Source organism: Lycorma delicatula, chromosome 5 (genome assembly GCF_047948215.1).
Source record: "Lycorma delicatula isolate Av1 chromosome 5, ASM4794821v1, whole genome shotgun sequence".
NCBI lineage: Eukaryota > Metazoa > Arthropoda > Insecta > Hemiptera > Fulgoridae > Lycorma > Lycorma delicatula.
The window spans coordinates 90,682,578-90,699,715 of record NC_134459.1 but is presented as its reverse complement, the minus strand read 5'-3'; the positions used below and the strand labels follow the sequence as shown (position 1 = coordinate 90,699,715).

At 30.2% G+C, this 17,138-nt stretch overlaps 1 protein-coding gene across 1 annotated transcript in view; it reads left to right on the top strand.

The window, feature by feature from the left end:
• Positions 1-17,138, top strand: part of sip3 (septin interacting protein 3) — a 49,162-nt gene that overhangs the window by 27,891 nt on the left and 4,133 nt on the right. Inside the window, exons 7-11 of the mRNA XM_075366633.1 lie at positions 1,155-1,297; positions 2,543-2,779; positions 7,193-7,366; positions 13,043-13,238; positions 14,172-14,291. Of these exons, the coding sequence (XP_075222748.1) occupies positions 1,155-1,297; positions 2,543-2,779; positions 7,193-7,366; positions 13,043-13,238; positions 14,172-14,291 (870 nt within the window). The remainder of the gene's footprint in view (positions 1-1,154; positions 1,298-2,542; positions 2,780-7,192; positions 7,367-13,042; positions 13,239-14,171; positions 14,292-17,138) is intronic.

The following is a 17,138-nucleotide window of genomic DNA, read 5'->3' as shown; positions in this document are numbered from 1 at the left end:
ACTTTACAAACACATTCCACCTTGCTAGTTGGTTTACAATTCTGCTGGAAAATGCGACCAAGAAAATTTTAATTTTAGAATTCTGGATTAAGATATTATTGATTTTATCACATACTGTGAAGAATATAATCTTAGACTTTTCTGGCATCTCTATTTATAAAGTTTCTTATGACTAGTATATTGAAAAATATAAAATACTCTGTTCTGTTGACACTAATGTTTAAAATGTTTGTATTAAAAGGCTTGTATGTAACGTAAAGAAAGTCAGTTAATAACAGTAAATGGAACTTACCAGAAACAATTTAATTCTTATTGGTGAGTTTGGGTTAATCATTCCTCCACTGCAGTTTTCATTTAAAATATCTGAAAAGTTTATAATGGATTCTCATATAGCTTGTACAAAAATCTGGAGCAAATAGTTGAGTTTTCAGTTGAAACAAATGAATTAGAACTTGAAAAAAGTAATTATTATTTATTACATACTTGCCGCAATTTGTAATACAAACATTTCCGTGTTATCTAATTTTAAAAAGATTTATATACAAGAATGAGGAAGACATTTAATTGAAAGATTTAAGTGATTTAAATATAATTCGAACATGTTTTTCCACATTTAGCTAATGAATATTAACCATGTTCTAAGAATTGAATTTGATGAAAAGTACTGAGTTGAATTTTAAGTGGCCAGTGTACTGCTTTGTGAGCATGCATAATAAGCTTGTATATTATAAGTTTATTGTAGAACGTCAGTAGTCATTCTGTAATATATTTTTAGAAGATAAAAAATGAATGATGTATTTATAGAAATGTAAAATAATTTTACATTATTAATAACTAAATTGTTTTAATATAGTTGCTTAAAAAAACAATTATTTCGTTTTAATAAAACATTTTAAGTCCTTCAAAAAAATTTAAGCACTAAAACATTTCTGTAAAAAAAAAACTAGTTTGAAACGTAGTTAAAAAAAATAAATTCATACATGCATGTTTGGTATGTTGGAGTATGACAAGAGGCACTACATCTATAAAATGATTATTTTGAGATGCCTAATCTATGCACACTATTTTATTTTGTAGAATAAGTTTGCTGTAAGTACATGAAGAAGGTAATTAAATTTTATATTAGATTAAATCTTTCCATTTTAATGTTGCAGAGGATTCAAGAAAGCATTCAATGATGTGATACTATCTCGTAGAGCAATACGCAATATGAACACCTTATATCCTGATGCTACTCCTGAAGAATTGGCTGCAGCTGATAATGTCTGCATTATTTGTCGAGAAGAGATGCTCACTGGTAGTGTAATAATGATTTATACTCATCTTTTTTTTTAAAGCATGCTATTCTTTATCTTTGTATTTTTTGTGAGTTTACTTTTATTCTGGAGTTGATGAACAAAACAATTAGTTATAATGATAAAAAGAACACTATTAAATTAGTTAATTCATCAAATTAATCCCATTCTGTGGTGTGCTTGTTTCCTAAACTACTTTATTGAGGATGTATCAATGTACTTTCATTTATTATATTGTTATTTTTCAAATTTATTTTGATTTATTGTTTTTTTATTAATTTAAATTAAAATATTCCTTTTTCTAGGTGTCAGGTTTAAATTAGTGTTAAATAAGGCTTTTTTTATGGTTTGTTATTTTTGTAGAAATAGATTTTAAACAAATGGTCGTTAATTATTGTTGTGTGCTAGTTTTTAAGGATGTTAATGCCTAAATAAAAATTATATGGGACATGGATATAACAATTACTGTGGGAAACGGCTATTTCTGTATATCTCAGGCTCTCGAACCAGAGAAAATAAATTTTTCCTTAATTGATTGGAATCTGTAGAAATATTCATCTAATTACTCTCTTTTAAAAAGTTTTTTTCATGACATTGCCACAATTATTCCAGATTTTGATTAGCCTTAATCTACTGCTATGATCAAAATTACTATTCTTATATTTTACTAAAGATATATTTTTGTACTTGATAAATATTAGTCAGTTCATTTATTAGGCAATTAAAAAAATCAACGTTTTTAATGTTCAAAAAAGTTGAATTCTTTAAATATTTATGCTCTTAAAGTAAGAATCCGTTAATTCATATTGATAAATATATTGTATAAAATGTAATTTATTATTAATAGTGTGTAATTTTGTAGGAATTATATGGGTGGTACTTATGTATGATTTAACAAGAGAGGTGAGTGTATTTTAGGTTTACTATTCTGTTGTGGAAGGGAGGATGAGATATTTAATGTTATTAGCATTTGTAAGATATTTTTACTTTGTTTTGTAAAATGATTTTTTCAAAGTTATTTATCTTTTATTATTTTGTTGTGCAATTTAGAGTTTTTTTTTTAATTTAGTTTTCTTTTAGCATTTGTAATTATTAATTAAAGATTAAACTCCTGTATAAACATTTATATAAAAACAGAATGAGTAAATAAGTAAAATTTTTTTATCATTATTATAAACTTACATTGCCTTACATAGTTTATTGTAATTTAGTTTTATTTTTTTAATTAGTTATTTTTGTTGTTTTAGCTTCTAAAAAGCTGCCATGCAATCATATCTTCCATACATCGTGCCTGCGTTCATGGTTTCAGCGTCAGCAAACCTGTCCAACTTGTCGTCTAAATATTTTACGTACACCAGGTAGCCCTCCTCCAAATCGTGGGGCTCCTGCTCAGCCAGCTCCTGTACGTGTTGATCAACGACCACCTTTTACCTTTCCTTGGCCACCTCCACCTCCTCAAGCACAACAACATCCTGGACAAGCAGGTAAAATAATATAAATATTAAGAGTAAAGATGGCATTTAAATAAATATTTTTTCATAATTATTAGACGTAATGGATCATCAGCCAGTTTACCAAAGTAATACATTTTTTTGCCATTTGCCTTCTTCTCAGTATGTATTAGTATTTCTTCAGTTGCCTGTATCATAAACTATTCTATCAGTTGCCTGATCGTATAAATAGATACAATATAAAAATAAAACCCCTCGTATAATTTGCCATTAATATAAAATATTTGTTTTTTTAGGATTAAAATAACTGGTAAAACTGTTAAGATAAATTTACTTCCAGCCATATTTATCTCCTATGAATTTATGGTAACATGTTTTTCAGGTAGATAGAAAAGAAAATTATTGTTGGAATGTTTATTTCTAATTTGTATTTACTATAGGTGTTCAATTAATTAATTTTTCAGTAATAATAATAGTGTTGGCTCATGAAATATATTTTCATGTTGCTCTTAAGAACCTCAATGACCAATTTGTTTACAGAAACAATAATACGCGAATGCTGCAAATCTGTTTAATAAGCTTTCACACAGGTTATTGTAACTGTTTACTCAAAGTGTTGGTTGATTCCAAATTTTATAGTAGTTACTTCTACTGCAGTCTTTTTAGGTTTGACAATAGATGAAGATATTTAGTAGAAGATAATTTAAACATTGTGAATTGGCACACCTCAACTAACAAACAAATTGAACCAAGAATAGTAGTATTTTTGTTATCCAAGGTTGTTGATAAAACTGCCTTTATTTATATATTAAGTTGACTTCCTTCCATAGTATGAGAGATAAGTTTGATTGTTAGGATTTTGATTTTTTAAATTAAAAAGAAATCTTTATGATTATATTACTAAAAGCATAGATTTGTACTGGATATTTGTTTTAAAACGCACCGAAATGAAATACTTTTTAGAAAAGTACATATAATAATTTTGAATGAAAAGGCAATAATACCTATTGTTTTATAATCAGCTGATATAATTTTCTATTTATTTTTTGTGAATAGTTAGTTATTTTTGGTTATCTTTGTTTTTTATTAAGATAGTTAGTTATTTTTGGTTATCTTTGTTTTTTTTAAGAAGAAATGGTTTTGAATACGGAAGAAAGGATTTTTATTATGAAAAATTATTTAACAACTAAATCTTTTTTTTTGTGCCAAGAAGCTTTTCAATTGCAGTTCCCAGGTAAGAATGTACCAAATGAATCTTCAATTCATTGTTTGATAAAGAAGAATAGAAGGACTGGCACTGTTTGCAATAAGAGACATGTCCAAAAATGTTCAGTACTTCATGACAAAACAATGGAAGATATTAGGGTAAGTTTTATAAACTTTCCTAACAAATCATTATGAAAATTTAGGCAACAAAAAGGAATGTCTCCATAGGGTCTTTAAAGCTACCCGCCTACTTGATTTTAGCCATACTGAATTTATGTATCACATGAATTACAACTAGTTGATTACACTGCTAGGCTCTGCTACTGTCAGTGGTTTGTTTGGGAAAGCATTAAAGTGTTAAATAATGTATTTTTTTTATAGATGAGGTTTGATTTCATTTGATTTAATTTAATTGTCGGAATGATTGCTACTGGAGGTCCAACAATCCTCACATCATCCATTCACGACCTCTGTACCCATAGAAAGTTGGTATGGTGTGCAATTTTCAGGCGAAGAATAATTGGCCCCTATTCTTTGAAAACACTTAATTCAGATTTCTATCAAGAAATTGTAATGAAATTCATTGCAAATCTAGAATTAAATGAGAGAGATTTGTGGTTTCAACAAGATGAGGCCACATGTCACACAATAAGAGCGCCAATGGACCTTTTGAGAAATTTGTTTGGTGAAACAGCAACATTGGCTGGTTTATGGCCAGCTAGGTCACTGATTTATCTCCTGAAGATTTTTTCCCTGGGGATGTACAAAAGGGTTGTGTGTTCAGAAATAATCCACACAACATTGAAGAACTGAAAACCAACATAACTCAAGAATTATTAGAAATTGGAAGAGTTACACTTTCAAAGGTTGGGCGGGATATAAAAAAGAGGGTAATAGCTGGCATTGATGAAATTTGTGAACACTTTCAACATTTGTTATAAAAAATTTGATCTCAATATTGTTTTGCGTAAATAAGTGTAATATTTATAACTAATTGCTTTAAATGTATATCACATTATTTTTCTTTAAATTAAGTTGCTTTTTTTGTGTTGCATTTTAAAACAACAGATGGGTGGATAAAGTGACAAATGAGGAGGTATTGCGGCAAATAGATGAAGAAAGAAGCATTTGGAAAAATATAGTTAAAAGAAGAGACAGACTTATAGGCCACATACTAAGGCATCCTGGAATAGTCGCTTTAATTTTGGAAGGACAGGTAGAAGGGAAAAATTGTGTAGGCAGGCCACGTTTGGAATATGTAAAACAAATTGTTAGGGATGTAGGATGTAGAGGGTATACTGAAATGAAACGACTAGCACTAGATAGGGAATCTTGGAGAGCTGCATCAAACCAGTCAAATGACTGAAGACAAAAAAAAAAAAATTTAAAACAACTAACTAGTATAAACCTTCTTTTAATGAATTAAAGATACTAACTGTTTCTACTTTCTGCTCATTTCAGGTTGTTGTTACATATCTTAAATTGAATATTTCAGACAAATAGTTTCATATCTTCACAGTACAAAAGTATATTATATTTATCTTCTACATAGGACATAGTCATATGATAGAATTCCTTTTAATGCCGACTTACACTGAAATAATAATAATCTCAAATGAGATGTTTTGTTGATTTTTTAAAAAATATGTATAAGATTTCATTGTGGAGAAGCAATATTTGATGACAAAGGAATCTTTACAAAATTAAAACTAATAAGTATCCATTTTGTAATTAGTTACAATCACAAGATGTAAGTGCATATCATGTACAGCCGCAAAATGTTTCTTATATCTTTGATAAAGATTTGTTACATTTTCTAAATTTGTTTGAATGGTCATTGTCTTGTTTTTAAGTACTGCCTATATACATGGCATGCCATGCCATACACATGAAGTGGCTTTGATCTAGATTTGTTGTATACAGTGAACTTTGTTTGTCTACCCATATATTCTGTTGACATTGAATTTACTTTGTCTCTGAAGCATTTAATACTCTGAGTGGGATCGACCCAATCAATCAAAGGTTTAGTTGAAATACTTACTTGCTAGGCCCAATGATATTATATTTTTCTGAGGTTTGGGACTTTTGGAAGAGGAAGAGAAAGGATGATTGAATCCTTTTTGGTAAAGACTTTGGATTCAATCTTAAGTCTTTACTGATTTGAACAGTATGTATGTAAGTACAAGAATGATTATAAAAGGAATAAATATGTATGTGTAAAAAAAATCATAACTTTCAAAAGGTTAAAATCTTAAGAAAATCTTACATAATTTTAAATAATTGATTAATTCTAGTAGTATTTATTTTAAATTTGAGTCTCATATATAAAAAAAAAAATATATATATATTTTTTAAGTTAAAATATTTCTGTTTTATCATTGAACAGAATTATTGCTGTTAAAAAAATGAGAGCCAGATGTCATCTGGATTTTTAAAAGGAAATCATTGATTTCCTATTTTCTACATTCTTGTTTAAAATTAATAAGCCTAACTAATTATAATCTAGCCCCCGAAAGTTATTTAATGAAAGATAATGGGTATAAAAAAAGATAATTTACTTCATATTTCAATGAATTATGTGAAAAAAGATAATAACTTTGCCATTTTATACAAAAGCATTATATAACAAAAATCAGCTGGAATGTTGAAGTAAACTTAAAATATTGTAAAGACTTAAAGGTTGTCTTGGCAGGTTAGGCAACATAAGAAAATTGATATTTTTAAAACTTGAAATGTTTTGCAGTAAAACTACATTCATGTTAATGTTGTACTGAAGTATAAAATACAGTAAAAGCAAACCTTTTAAAGATGCATTGGATTGCAAAAGTAGTCAGTCAGAAGGAAAATATGAATTTTGAGTTAAGAAAGGTAATAAGAATATCTGTTTTAATACTATGCAAGGCTTTATAAATGTATAACAGTAAGTGTTTTCTTTGTGTTTGACTTCTCTCTCTTGCATTTATTAAATGAATATTAAATGCATTTATATTATAGTGAATATTATTGCATTTATTAAATGATTATAGAGAGACATTGTATGTGGGATCTGCTACATAAATGGGTTGGTTGAAAATAAAAGTAACTTTTTTCTCCTACATTCTCTTTGAATTTTCTTATTTTGAAATAGGTGATTTATTTATATTTTGAGACAAATGCTGTTGTTGAAATTTTCTAAATTATATTGTTATTGAATGTCTAATTTTATCAATCAGTTATTATACTCTTAAGGGGGTTGTTAAGGTGGTGCTGCTGCAGGAACGAGTTCAGGTGTTGATAATGGACAAGCCAACACTAGTTCTGCTGGTGGAAGTGATGAAGATGCTGGAACTTCTCAACCGCAAGGAACTATACCTAATATGATGCCAGGAGCTGGCATGCCATTCTTTTACCCTCCTTTTCCATTCATGCCATTCAGTAAGTTAATTTTTTATTCATTTGCTTTATTTATCAGATTATTTTCTTTAAAATCAATATAATGTAGCTTGCTCATTTAATTAATTTAACTAAATCACAAATTCCTTTCAGTAAGATTACTGTGTTTGACAGGCTAGGAGATGAGCAAGTGATGTAATTTTTTATGGTATTGGATTGAAGAACTATGTATATTACTTACTTCCTGCAACTGTTTATATTAGACAATTTGTTGGTCACAGTCAGTATTAGAAAATATTACGACCGGTTTTAAGAAATGTTTAAAGTAATACTCAGAAATCTGCTCACTTGTTAAACATCAAGGATAGTTAAGTAACCCGGCAGTAAATATTTTAATTATCTTATTTATGACATACTTTTATAGTAAAATTGTTTTATTCTTAATTTCCTGTTCTCATAGTTCATCATGTTCATCAGACTTTTGTAAAAATTTTTGCGTAGTTTTTTTAATGTTCAATATTAGTATACATTATTTCTTTCATATATATATATATATATATATTTATATAAAAAAGAAAAAATCCATAATTAGTTTGTCAAGAAATTTTATTAAGTTTTTTTTTATGAGCGATTTTAAAATTCAAATTAAGTAAATCAATTTTATTGATTAGGATTATACGCAAAGTAGAATGTAAAAATAAATGTCCAGTTATAAAAGACCCATTTGCACTATTAAATCAGTAATTAAACTCTAATAAAATATTAATTAGGGAGAAACAATAATAGTGGATGAAAGATGAATGATAAACTTATTTCATAGATATATAAAATAGTTGATCTAATGCCTAATTAATAGGGATGTTATAAATTCTGTTAATTACATTTTATGTTTAGTACTACTCTTTTTCAAATGATTTCTAATATTTGAAAATGTGTTTTAACATTTATTTTATTTTAGCTGTAGATAAATTAAAATTTAATATATCAGGGCACTAAAGACTTTTGGTAAAAAACCTTTATTTGACCTTGATCAAATTGATGTTGATGAGGTGTTCTCAGAGGATTTTTAATCTGCAATTAGATGGCTTCCATTGGCTATCACTTTATCCATTGGCTTTACTTTTCCATGTCAGTGCTTTAGAATGTATGGCTTTTTTTGTTGTATTATATAACTGGGTAAAGTTTTAGACTCCCTGTTGGGGAGTCTAGTTTCTCCCTTCCTCATAAATTAGTCTATTGTAACAATTTGTGGATCTCCAAAACTCACAAGTGTGAAGTAACTAATGAGGAACAATGGTGAAAACTGCTAGCCCTTAAATATATAGGGAAAGACACGGAGTGGCAGTGGATCCCTATAAGATGCTGAATTTCAGAAAGCGGGTTATCTATCTTTTGCCATTACTTGCTGATAATGTTGAGTTATTTGAAATTACAGATGAGTTGTCACCAGTCACCACCATCAGTTATGTCAGTGCAGAGGATTATGAGAAGGGAGAATGGTATTGATGTACCATCATTTTCACTAATTCTAAACTTTTCAAGTCTGACTGTTCCTGATAAGATAAATATAGGTTAGACCTCAGTATCAATGTACGACCCTATATACCTAACCCCAGATGCTGCGTTCAGTGTTAGGGTTTTGTCCACAACAAAGTTGGTTGCACAAAAGAACAATTTTATGCATGTTGCGGCTGTATGGGACATGATGACAATACATGTGCTAAGGACAAAAAATATGCAAATTGTAAAGGTTCACACTTGGTAAGATCTCAAGACACATTATCATACCAAGTAAAGTCGTCCCTATTGGTTACTATTACAGCATTAATTACTGACAAGAAAGTAACTTCTGCTAGAAAGTCCAAAAGTGGTTTACTGAAAACCACTAATTAATTCAACACCAAAGAAAATTTCTGTTGCACTGACAATGCAGCAAACTACCAAGATCCCTCATACTCATTCCCTGGTATGGTATCTTCGGCCTTCCAGGCTTCCAAGTAAGTTAGTATTTGATAAGTAATCTGCATGCAGAGTATATATATATAAAACAGAAAAAAGTATTTTTTTATGGCTACAAAAATTCTTCAATGGAATGTTTGTACTTCCTGTTTTTGCTATAAGGGTATAGAAATCCTAATAAAGGAAGAAAATCCTTTTATACTGTGTCTGCAGGAGACTCACCTCCATCCCCGTGATGATGTGACCTTTCGCAGATGCATCTGTGAAAGATGTGACTATCAGACTGAGAGCAGAGGATGTGAAGGTTTTGCTGTTTTCCGGAAGGAAATAATAATAACCACCCATGTTCCAGTAGTGACAAACATACATCTGCAACTTACACCTGCATCATATCTGCAACTTACACCTTCCTCCAAATTCCGTGAAATCAGTGAAGATGAAATGTCCAGTCTGTTTTCATAGACTCCATTACCCTGCCTAATAATTGGTGATTTCACTATCCATCACTACTCTGGGAGCTCAACATGGTGTTCATCCACAGGCACTATAGTTGATCTACTGAGGCAGAACTTAGATCAGTGTTATTGAATAGTGGATTGTGTATATTTGTATCATCTTCATCAAGTGCATTTTCGTACATCAATCAGTTCTTATATTCAGTAGCCCTACTCTCACATCTTACTTGGTATGTTTCCAAAAACTTCTTTAAAATCGATCATAACTAGTTGTAGTCTCAGTCAGTAATAATGATTTGCCTCAGAGTCAGCCACACAGATGGGTGGTTCAGAAAGTGGACTGGATCGGCTTCTAGGATTCCTTTGACTAGTATGACAAGAGCAGTAGTGTAATCCATCAACTTGCCAAGTTTACGCACCAAATTCTTGATAGCGTGAATTAGTTCATCCCTTTAACATCTGGAAAGCCAAGGCAGCCTGTTGTTCGTTGGTGGGATGAAGACTGCAGCGGCTTTATATTATTTCAGTCGAAGACCGATGTCTGAATTGTTCACAGTGACTTTCTGCAACATAAGAGCTGTTTGGTGTCTAGTGTTTCGGTGTGCTAAACAAAAATCTTGGCTGAATTACATCAGATCCATTTTTTGGACAACACTATCATTCGTTCTATGGAGTAAGGTTTGAACCATGTGTGGATTGGTACATTCACCACAGCTGATTGGACTGCAAAGCAGCAGGGACCTTGTTACTGCACCAGCTGTTGTGGTGAACACATTCTGAAGGACATTCAGGTAGTTTCACTTATATCATTGTACTGTCCTGAGTTTATTAGATGTAAGCTGCAGGTGGAAAATATCCCTTTGGTGATTGGAGACTTGTGAAATGAATTAAACATACTCTTTTCTTATAATGAGCTAAAGTATGCCTTGAATAATTCTCATGACACTTCCCTTGGAAATGGTAATACCAGGCTCAGTATGTTATCACACCTCCCAGATAGTACACTACAACATCTTTTGTATATCTATAATAAAATATTCTCTGACAAGGTGTTTTCACATTCTTGGTCAAAGGTACTGGTGAGCCCCATACCAAAACCTGGTAAAGATAAATCATACCCCACAGGTTATCATCCTATCTGCTTGACCAGCGTATCCTGTGCAGAGTGATAGAATGAATGATAAATCATTATCTAGTGTGATACCTTGAAAGAAACACTGTAATTGGCTCAGAGTAATGCGGTTTTTGCCAGGCTAGGTCGCCTATTGATCATATAGTTGCCGTGGAAGTTGCTATTCAAAAACCTTTTTATTTCACCAATGTTTCATTTCTGTATTTTTCAGTTTGCAAAGGTGTATGACATGACATGGAGGAGAGGAATCCTAAATACATTTCATGAATGGGGTATACAAGCTAATCTTATATTTATCAGGGGTTTCCTCAGTAATTAGTCCTTTTAAGTTCGAGTTAAAACAACAGTATCTGAAAGTTTCACACTAGAAAATGGAGTACCTCAGTGAAGTGTTCTAATTGTTATTTTGTTTGTCATAGCCATAAATATAGTATAATAAACTGCATGCAAAAACCCATTATGTGTTCCTTTTTATTATAATGAACGTTTCAAAAAGGATGCAACACTAAGATTAAGAAGGTATTAGTCACGCATAGACAAATTTTATTTCTCCCTACATGTCAGTTGGCAACACTGTACTCAAGGTTAGCAACTTGTAAAAGTTGAAATGCATTTGCTTTCCTGGTTGAGGGGACACGTTGACGCTCATCTGTATTTGCATGGTAAACCAATTGAGGCATGCACATGGGTTAAATTTTTAGGTATATGGTTTAATTAATGATTAATGTGGGTAACACATTTGAAGGAGCTGAAGGTAAAATGTCTAAAAATAGGTACATGCTGATCCTTTTGAGAGCTGATCTTGTATGCATGTTGTGCTTCTGCCGAGCTCTAGTTTGTTGCTGCTTAGTCTATGGCTATGTAGCTTATTCGTCTCTATGCCAAATCCAAATGCCTCTTTGGGTGCCGTCTTGAGATTTGCTTGCAATTTCACCTTTATTTCATATATTGTTGAAAAACATTGTTCTTTTGTTTCATTGTTTTGTTTGTTCTTTTGAAAAACATTGTTCGTTTTTGTTTTGGAAGTAATAAAAGTCACTGGGAACCATGTCTGGAGAAAAGTGTAATTGCTACATCAATGGTGTTATGTTTCACCAAGAAATGTTTGCTAAGTAAAACAGTATGCACCAGTACATTACCATGATGCAAAATCCACAAGTTGCTTCTCCAAAGTTTGGGTTGTTTTCTCTGGAATGCCTCATGCCAGTTGCATTAAACTTATAGTTCTCCTTGTTGATTGTGCGACTTTGCAGTAGGAATTCATGATGGACAATTCTATTGTAGTCGAAGAAAACGGTTAGGAAGGACCTTCACATTTGACCGGACTTGACATGCTTTATTTGGTTGGTCTTGGTTCCTCGGAAAACTTCCATTGAGATGATTGAGGGTTTTTCTTGACATTGTAGCTGCCTACATCCACATTTCATCATCAATTAAGTTTGGGTCTTTAGAAATGTTACCAAGCATTTGTTCAGCGATGGTTATCCTATGTAGCATAACCCCATGTTAGCTGTTTCCTATGTATGTGCTTCACTGCACTTAATTCCATTTTTAACAAAATTTTGACAAATTCTCTGATCTGATTATTCACCACAAAAATTCATCAAAGCCAGTAAAGTATATCTTCTCTTTTCAATTGTCAAACATAAACTAAACGTTGGACCTGGCTGAAAATTAGCACGTATCACTGACAGTAGTATCAGTATACAGAAAGAAGAGCAATTCAATTGATAAGATACAGTGTGTGCAATTAAAAATTCTCTTTATTTTTATCAGCCCTTGTATATTGAATATTTTCATTTATTGAAAAATTATTTCTATCTAAGTTCAAGTATGTTTTTTCAATTACCAAACTACAGACGGACATCAAGAAGGACATCTGTATAAAAATCCTATCATATTCCTCCTAGATTCTGCCTGAAAAGACTTAAAAAGAAGATTTTTTTTTTTTTGTAAAGTTCAATGAATAAGTAGCACCCACTGATCTTCAAATGTAATAATTTAATCTTGATGTTAGTGTACAGTTCTTGTACTGCTGTTTCGTAGAAAGACTTGTCATTCATTGAGTAAATTTTTACAGAACATTATATTAAGATAACATTCTTAAATATCATTTTAGTTTTGGTGTGAAGTTTATTTTTATTTATAAAAATTAATAAATTGTGTCAACAGATATGCCACCACCCATTCCACCCGCAGATTTCTCTGGTTTATCAAATGAAGAGCTTCGTAGGATGGAAGATAGTGCTAGGGAAGGCATTGAGGCACGATTACGATGTTTGCGTAATATTCAATTATTACTTGATGCATCTGTTGTTTTAATGCAACAGTATTCAGCGTCAGCAGCAGTTGCTGCTACACAAGCTAGGTAATTTTCATTTTTAGTACCATCTATTCATTTTTCTATGGGCCATCATTTCATTTGAAATTAAAATTCAAATAATAAAAAAATAATTCATTAATGGTTTTTAAAATTATCAAAACCATTGCAGAGTGGTTTTTATTTTTTATCACTTACCACTGATTATCTTCTTAAATGTATTTGTTTGTGTTTGGTAATGCAGAAGTTTAATTTTAAACAGAAAATGCCACAGTGTATTTAAAACTTCAGTGGTGAACAGAAACTGTTATTATAATTCTATTAGTAAACATTAGTTTAAATTCAGTTTGAAATTCAAAATGTCAAAAAAATCTCCATTCTTTGGTTGAAAAATATTTACTGTTTTAGCTTTCATGTAAATTGCTTTTTTTCAAGTAAATGTATGAATTCTGTACCATTTAGTGCTGTTACAAAAGGAGTTAGTGGGTCACAATATTCGTTAGGTTTTTATTGGGGAGATTACCCTTATTAACTGCCAGATAAAAAAAATTTCAGATGATTATTTTTATTTTTATTTTTTTGGATTGAGTTTATTGTGTATAATTAATAAGCTAAATATATCCTTCATTTGGGTAGTAATAGTTTTATCTGTGTAAAAATCAAAGTTATTATTAGCCAAATAACAGATTCTGGAAACCACTTTTAACTTAGAAAAATTTAATCATTCCCAGTATTCATTGAATATTTTTTGCAAGGTAGTTTTTACATTAAGTAATAAATTTCTTTTATTATTAAGAGAATACAGTATGATATGAAGCAGTTTTTATTAGTTTAGAAAGTGTATAGCATAAGTAAAGAATCATGTTACTAAAGTCAGGCTTTTCATACTTCCATGTCAAGAACTTGGATTCATTTATTATTGCTGTTTTTAATACTTTTGTGTTGTATTTTAATTTGTTGTTTGTAATTACGATATTTCAGTACAAATGCTAGTTCTGCAGCGAGGTGGCCACAAACTGAAGGAGAATCTTCAAAAACAGGAGAAACATCCATTAATAAACCAGAAACAGATAATGATACAGAAAAGCCTTCAACATCAAGGTTGGTTTTATTGCTTGATTATGAAGTATTATCTTATATGAGGTATTAACAGATTTCATTTTTAACAGTAATTTAATGTTATCATACATCTGTTAAAGGTCAATTTCACCCAGAGAAATATAGTGTTAAATATTTGTGATTAAGGTTGATTATTAATTAATGGAATTTGTAACTACCAAAATATTGTATAGCTTGTGTAAATCAAGAAAAATATAGAACTTTTCTTGCTTGTTACCTATTTGTGTCTACTCCATCAGTTAGATTTACTATTCACAAATCCTTATTCAGAGTCTCACTTAAAATATAATTACACATATTACAAATTAAGAATACAAATATGTATTAATTAACTTTTGTATCAGTTGATGGATATTTCAAATAGTACAAAACATAATTGTATTTATTAGAATGTCCAGTGAAAATAGTTGTTGGAGGAGCAGGATGTGCACAAATACCCATGCTTTTTGTGTAGATATCTAAAGCAAAAAATCTATGAACAGTAGATGAATATTACATTCTTTCAAATCCTCTTTTAAAATATAAAAACACTGCTATTCTTTTTGTATTAGCAGAATATTTTTGTTGATTCAAAACTGAAATTAATGCAGTTTTACCTGAATTGTTTTTTCATGACAGTTTCAATAAGCCGGCTTTTCAATAATTTTTATTCACACTTTTTGATTCTTATACCTTTTTTAATAAGTGTTATTACAGAGCATTTCAATGTATAACAATTTCTCTTGTTAACAATTCATCAATAACATGTAACATCTCTTTTGTCTTAAAGAAAAAAATGTTTCTTCTTAATTTCAAAAATGTTCATTAAATTGTAGTTTCTATTTATTCGTTATTCATCGTGTTTCAAATGTGTAATAATTTTCTTTTGTTGGTTTAAATTTAAAAAATGGACTTGCTGGTGTATATTATAGACTTCAATATATCTTTTATGTTTTGTACATTGCAATCAGACTTCAATTTGATACACTGTTCAGTTTATTTACCGTTTCACTATTATCAATTATAGTTTTACCATAAATGACTAAATTTGGTAAAATCAGGAGTATTATCATTTATGAGTATCTTAATATTTTTTTTCAAATTCTCTTCTGATTAGAGAGCTGCTGTCATCCAAAATCTTTGAGCACACCAATAACTGAAGTTGTATAAAAATTACTCTGTGCTTGCTTGCACTTAGTGGAATACTCTACCACACTTATATTCCACTATTGTCTATAACACATTCTGTATTTAACTTCAGACTATTTAATTCATGTTCATTTATGTTACTCAAATTATCATTACATTTTATTTTCTTTCTAATACTGGCTGTAACAAAAAAAAAATTACCTAGCCATTCATTTGGAATTCTATGAATCAAAGTAAAAAAAAAAATGTTCTACTAAAACTGGCAATTTCCACATCGTTTTTCTTATGTTTGCCTTTATGTATTTTTAAAGAAAATTTTGTTTATTGAGATTGGATTGAAAAAAATATTAATGCAATATTTGGCTTATACAAACTTTCTATAATAAATAAAAAATTAGTGTAAAACATTTACAAATCTAAAAATGGTAGCCACATCAATATTTTAATTTTGACTGTATATTATTTGTTTAACAATATAATTCTATTAACTTAAATGTTCACCCATTTATTGTTCACAATGTTAACAGCCATATTTTTGAAATCAGTCTACAAACAACAAAGTTATTGGAAAAAAATTGATGAAATAATTTTCAGCTGGATTTCATCTCCACCAGTATCAGATTAATTAATTTGGATAAGTTTGAATTTACATTCTTTTTCCATCAAGTAAAGGCTAATTATAATTAATTAAACTTCCTATAAATAACTAACCTGTGAAGCATTATTCATATCGGAAAATGAAATACACTTAAATAGTTGCATACCAGTTTTACTTTCTATCTCCCTAGAGTAAATGTCCAAAGTGGCCTTCCTTGAGGCAGTGTACCTTAGTAAAGATGATGTAACAAATATCTTTTTTCAAAAATCCCTGGTGTAGATATGAATACATTGAAAACCTTTTTCAGTTTACTATTGAAGATCTACAGTTAGCACTGGTGTACTGTAAACCATACTTTCCATGTCCCCCAAAAATCAGGTTTAGATCAGGTGATGTTGTGGGTCAAGCTACCCGCAATAGTCATAGTCCCACACAAATAATTATCCACCTTTCAGAGAAGTAATCATCAAAGTATTAGTGGACGTTTATTATGAAGTGTGATGTGGTATCATTGTGCATGAACCGCATTTCATTTCTAGTTACCAGAACATCATCCAAATAATTCAATAGGAAATTTTGTAAGAAATAATTCTCCTTGTAGAATCATGCTGGCAGGAAACATGGACCAATCAGTGAATCACTGATGATATAAGTCTAAACATCTATTGAAAACCATTGCTGAAACCATGACTGCATAATGACATGAGGATTTTCTTATGCCCTACAATGGTTATGGTGAAAATTGATGATTCCATTTTGGCCAAATCTAATTTCATCAGTAACATTATATGAATATCAGTGAATATTATTACATGATCAGTTAATATTATTATTACGACAAGAAATTGCAAATTATTTGTCAGTTTTTGTAAAATTAAATTACAAAATGCTTTTCTCAGCAGCTGATCAATTTTCATTAATTTCTTTTACACTCTTTGTACATGATATGGATTCAGCTGTTGGCTTTCTGGAATTCTTCATTCATACAATCATCAACGTATTCATTTAATGCAACCATCCTTATTCTTTCTTCTGGATTTTCTACAATAAGTTGGGACACCGTAATTTCAAATTCAGCATTCTTGTTTTTTGTGGTCTTCCTC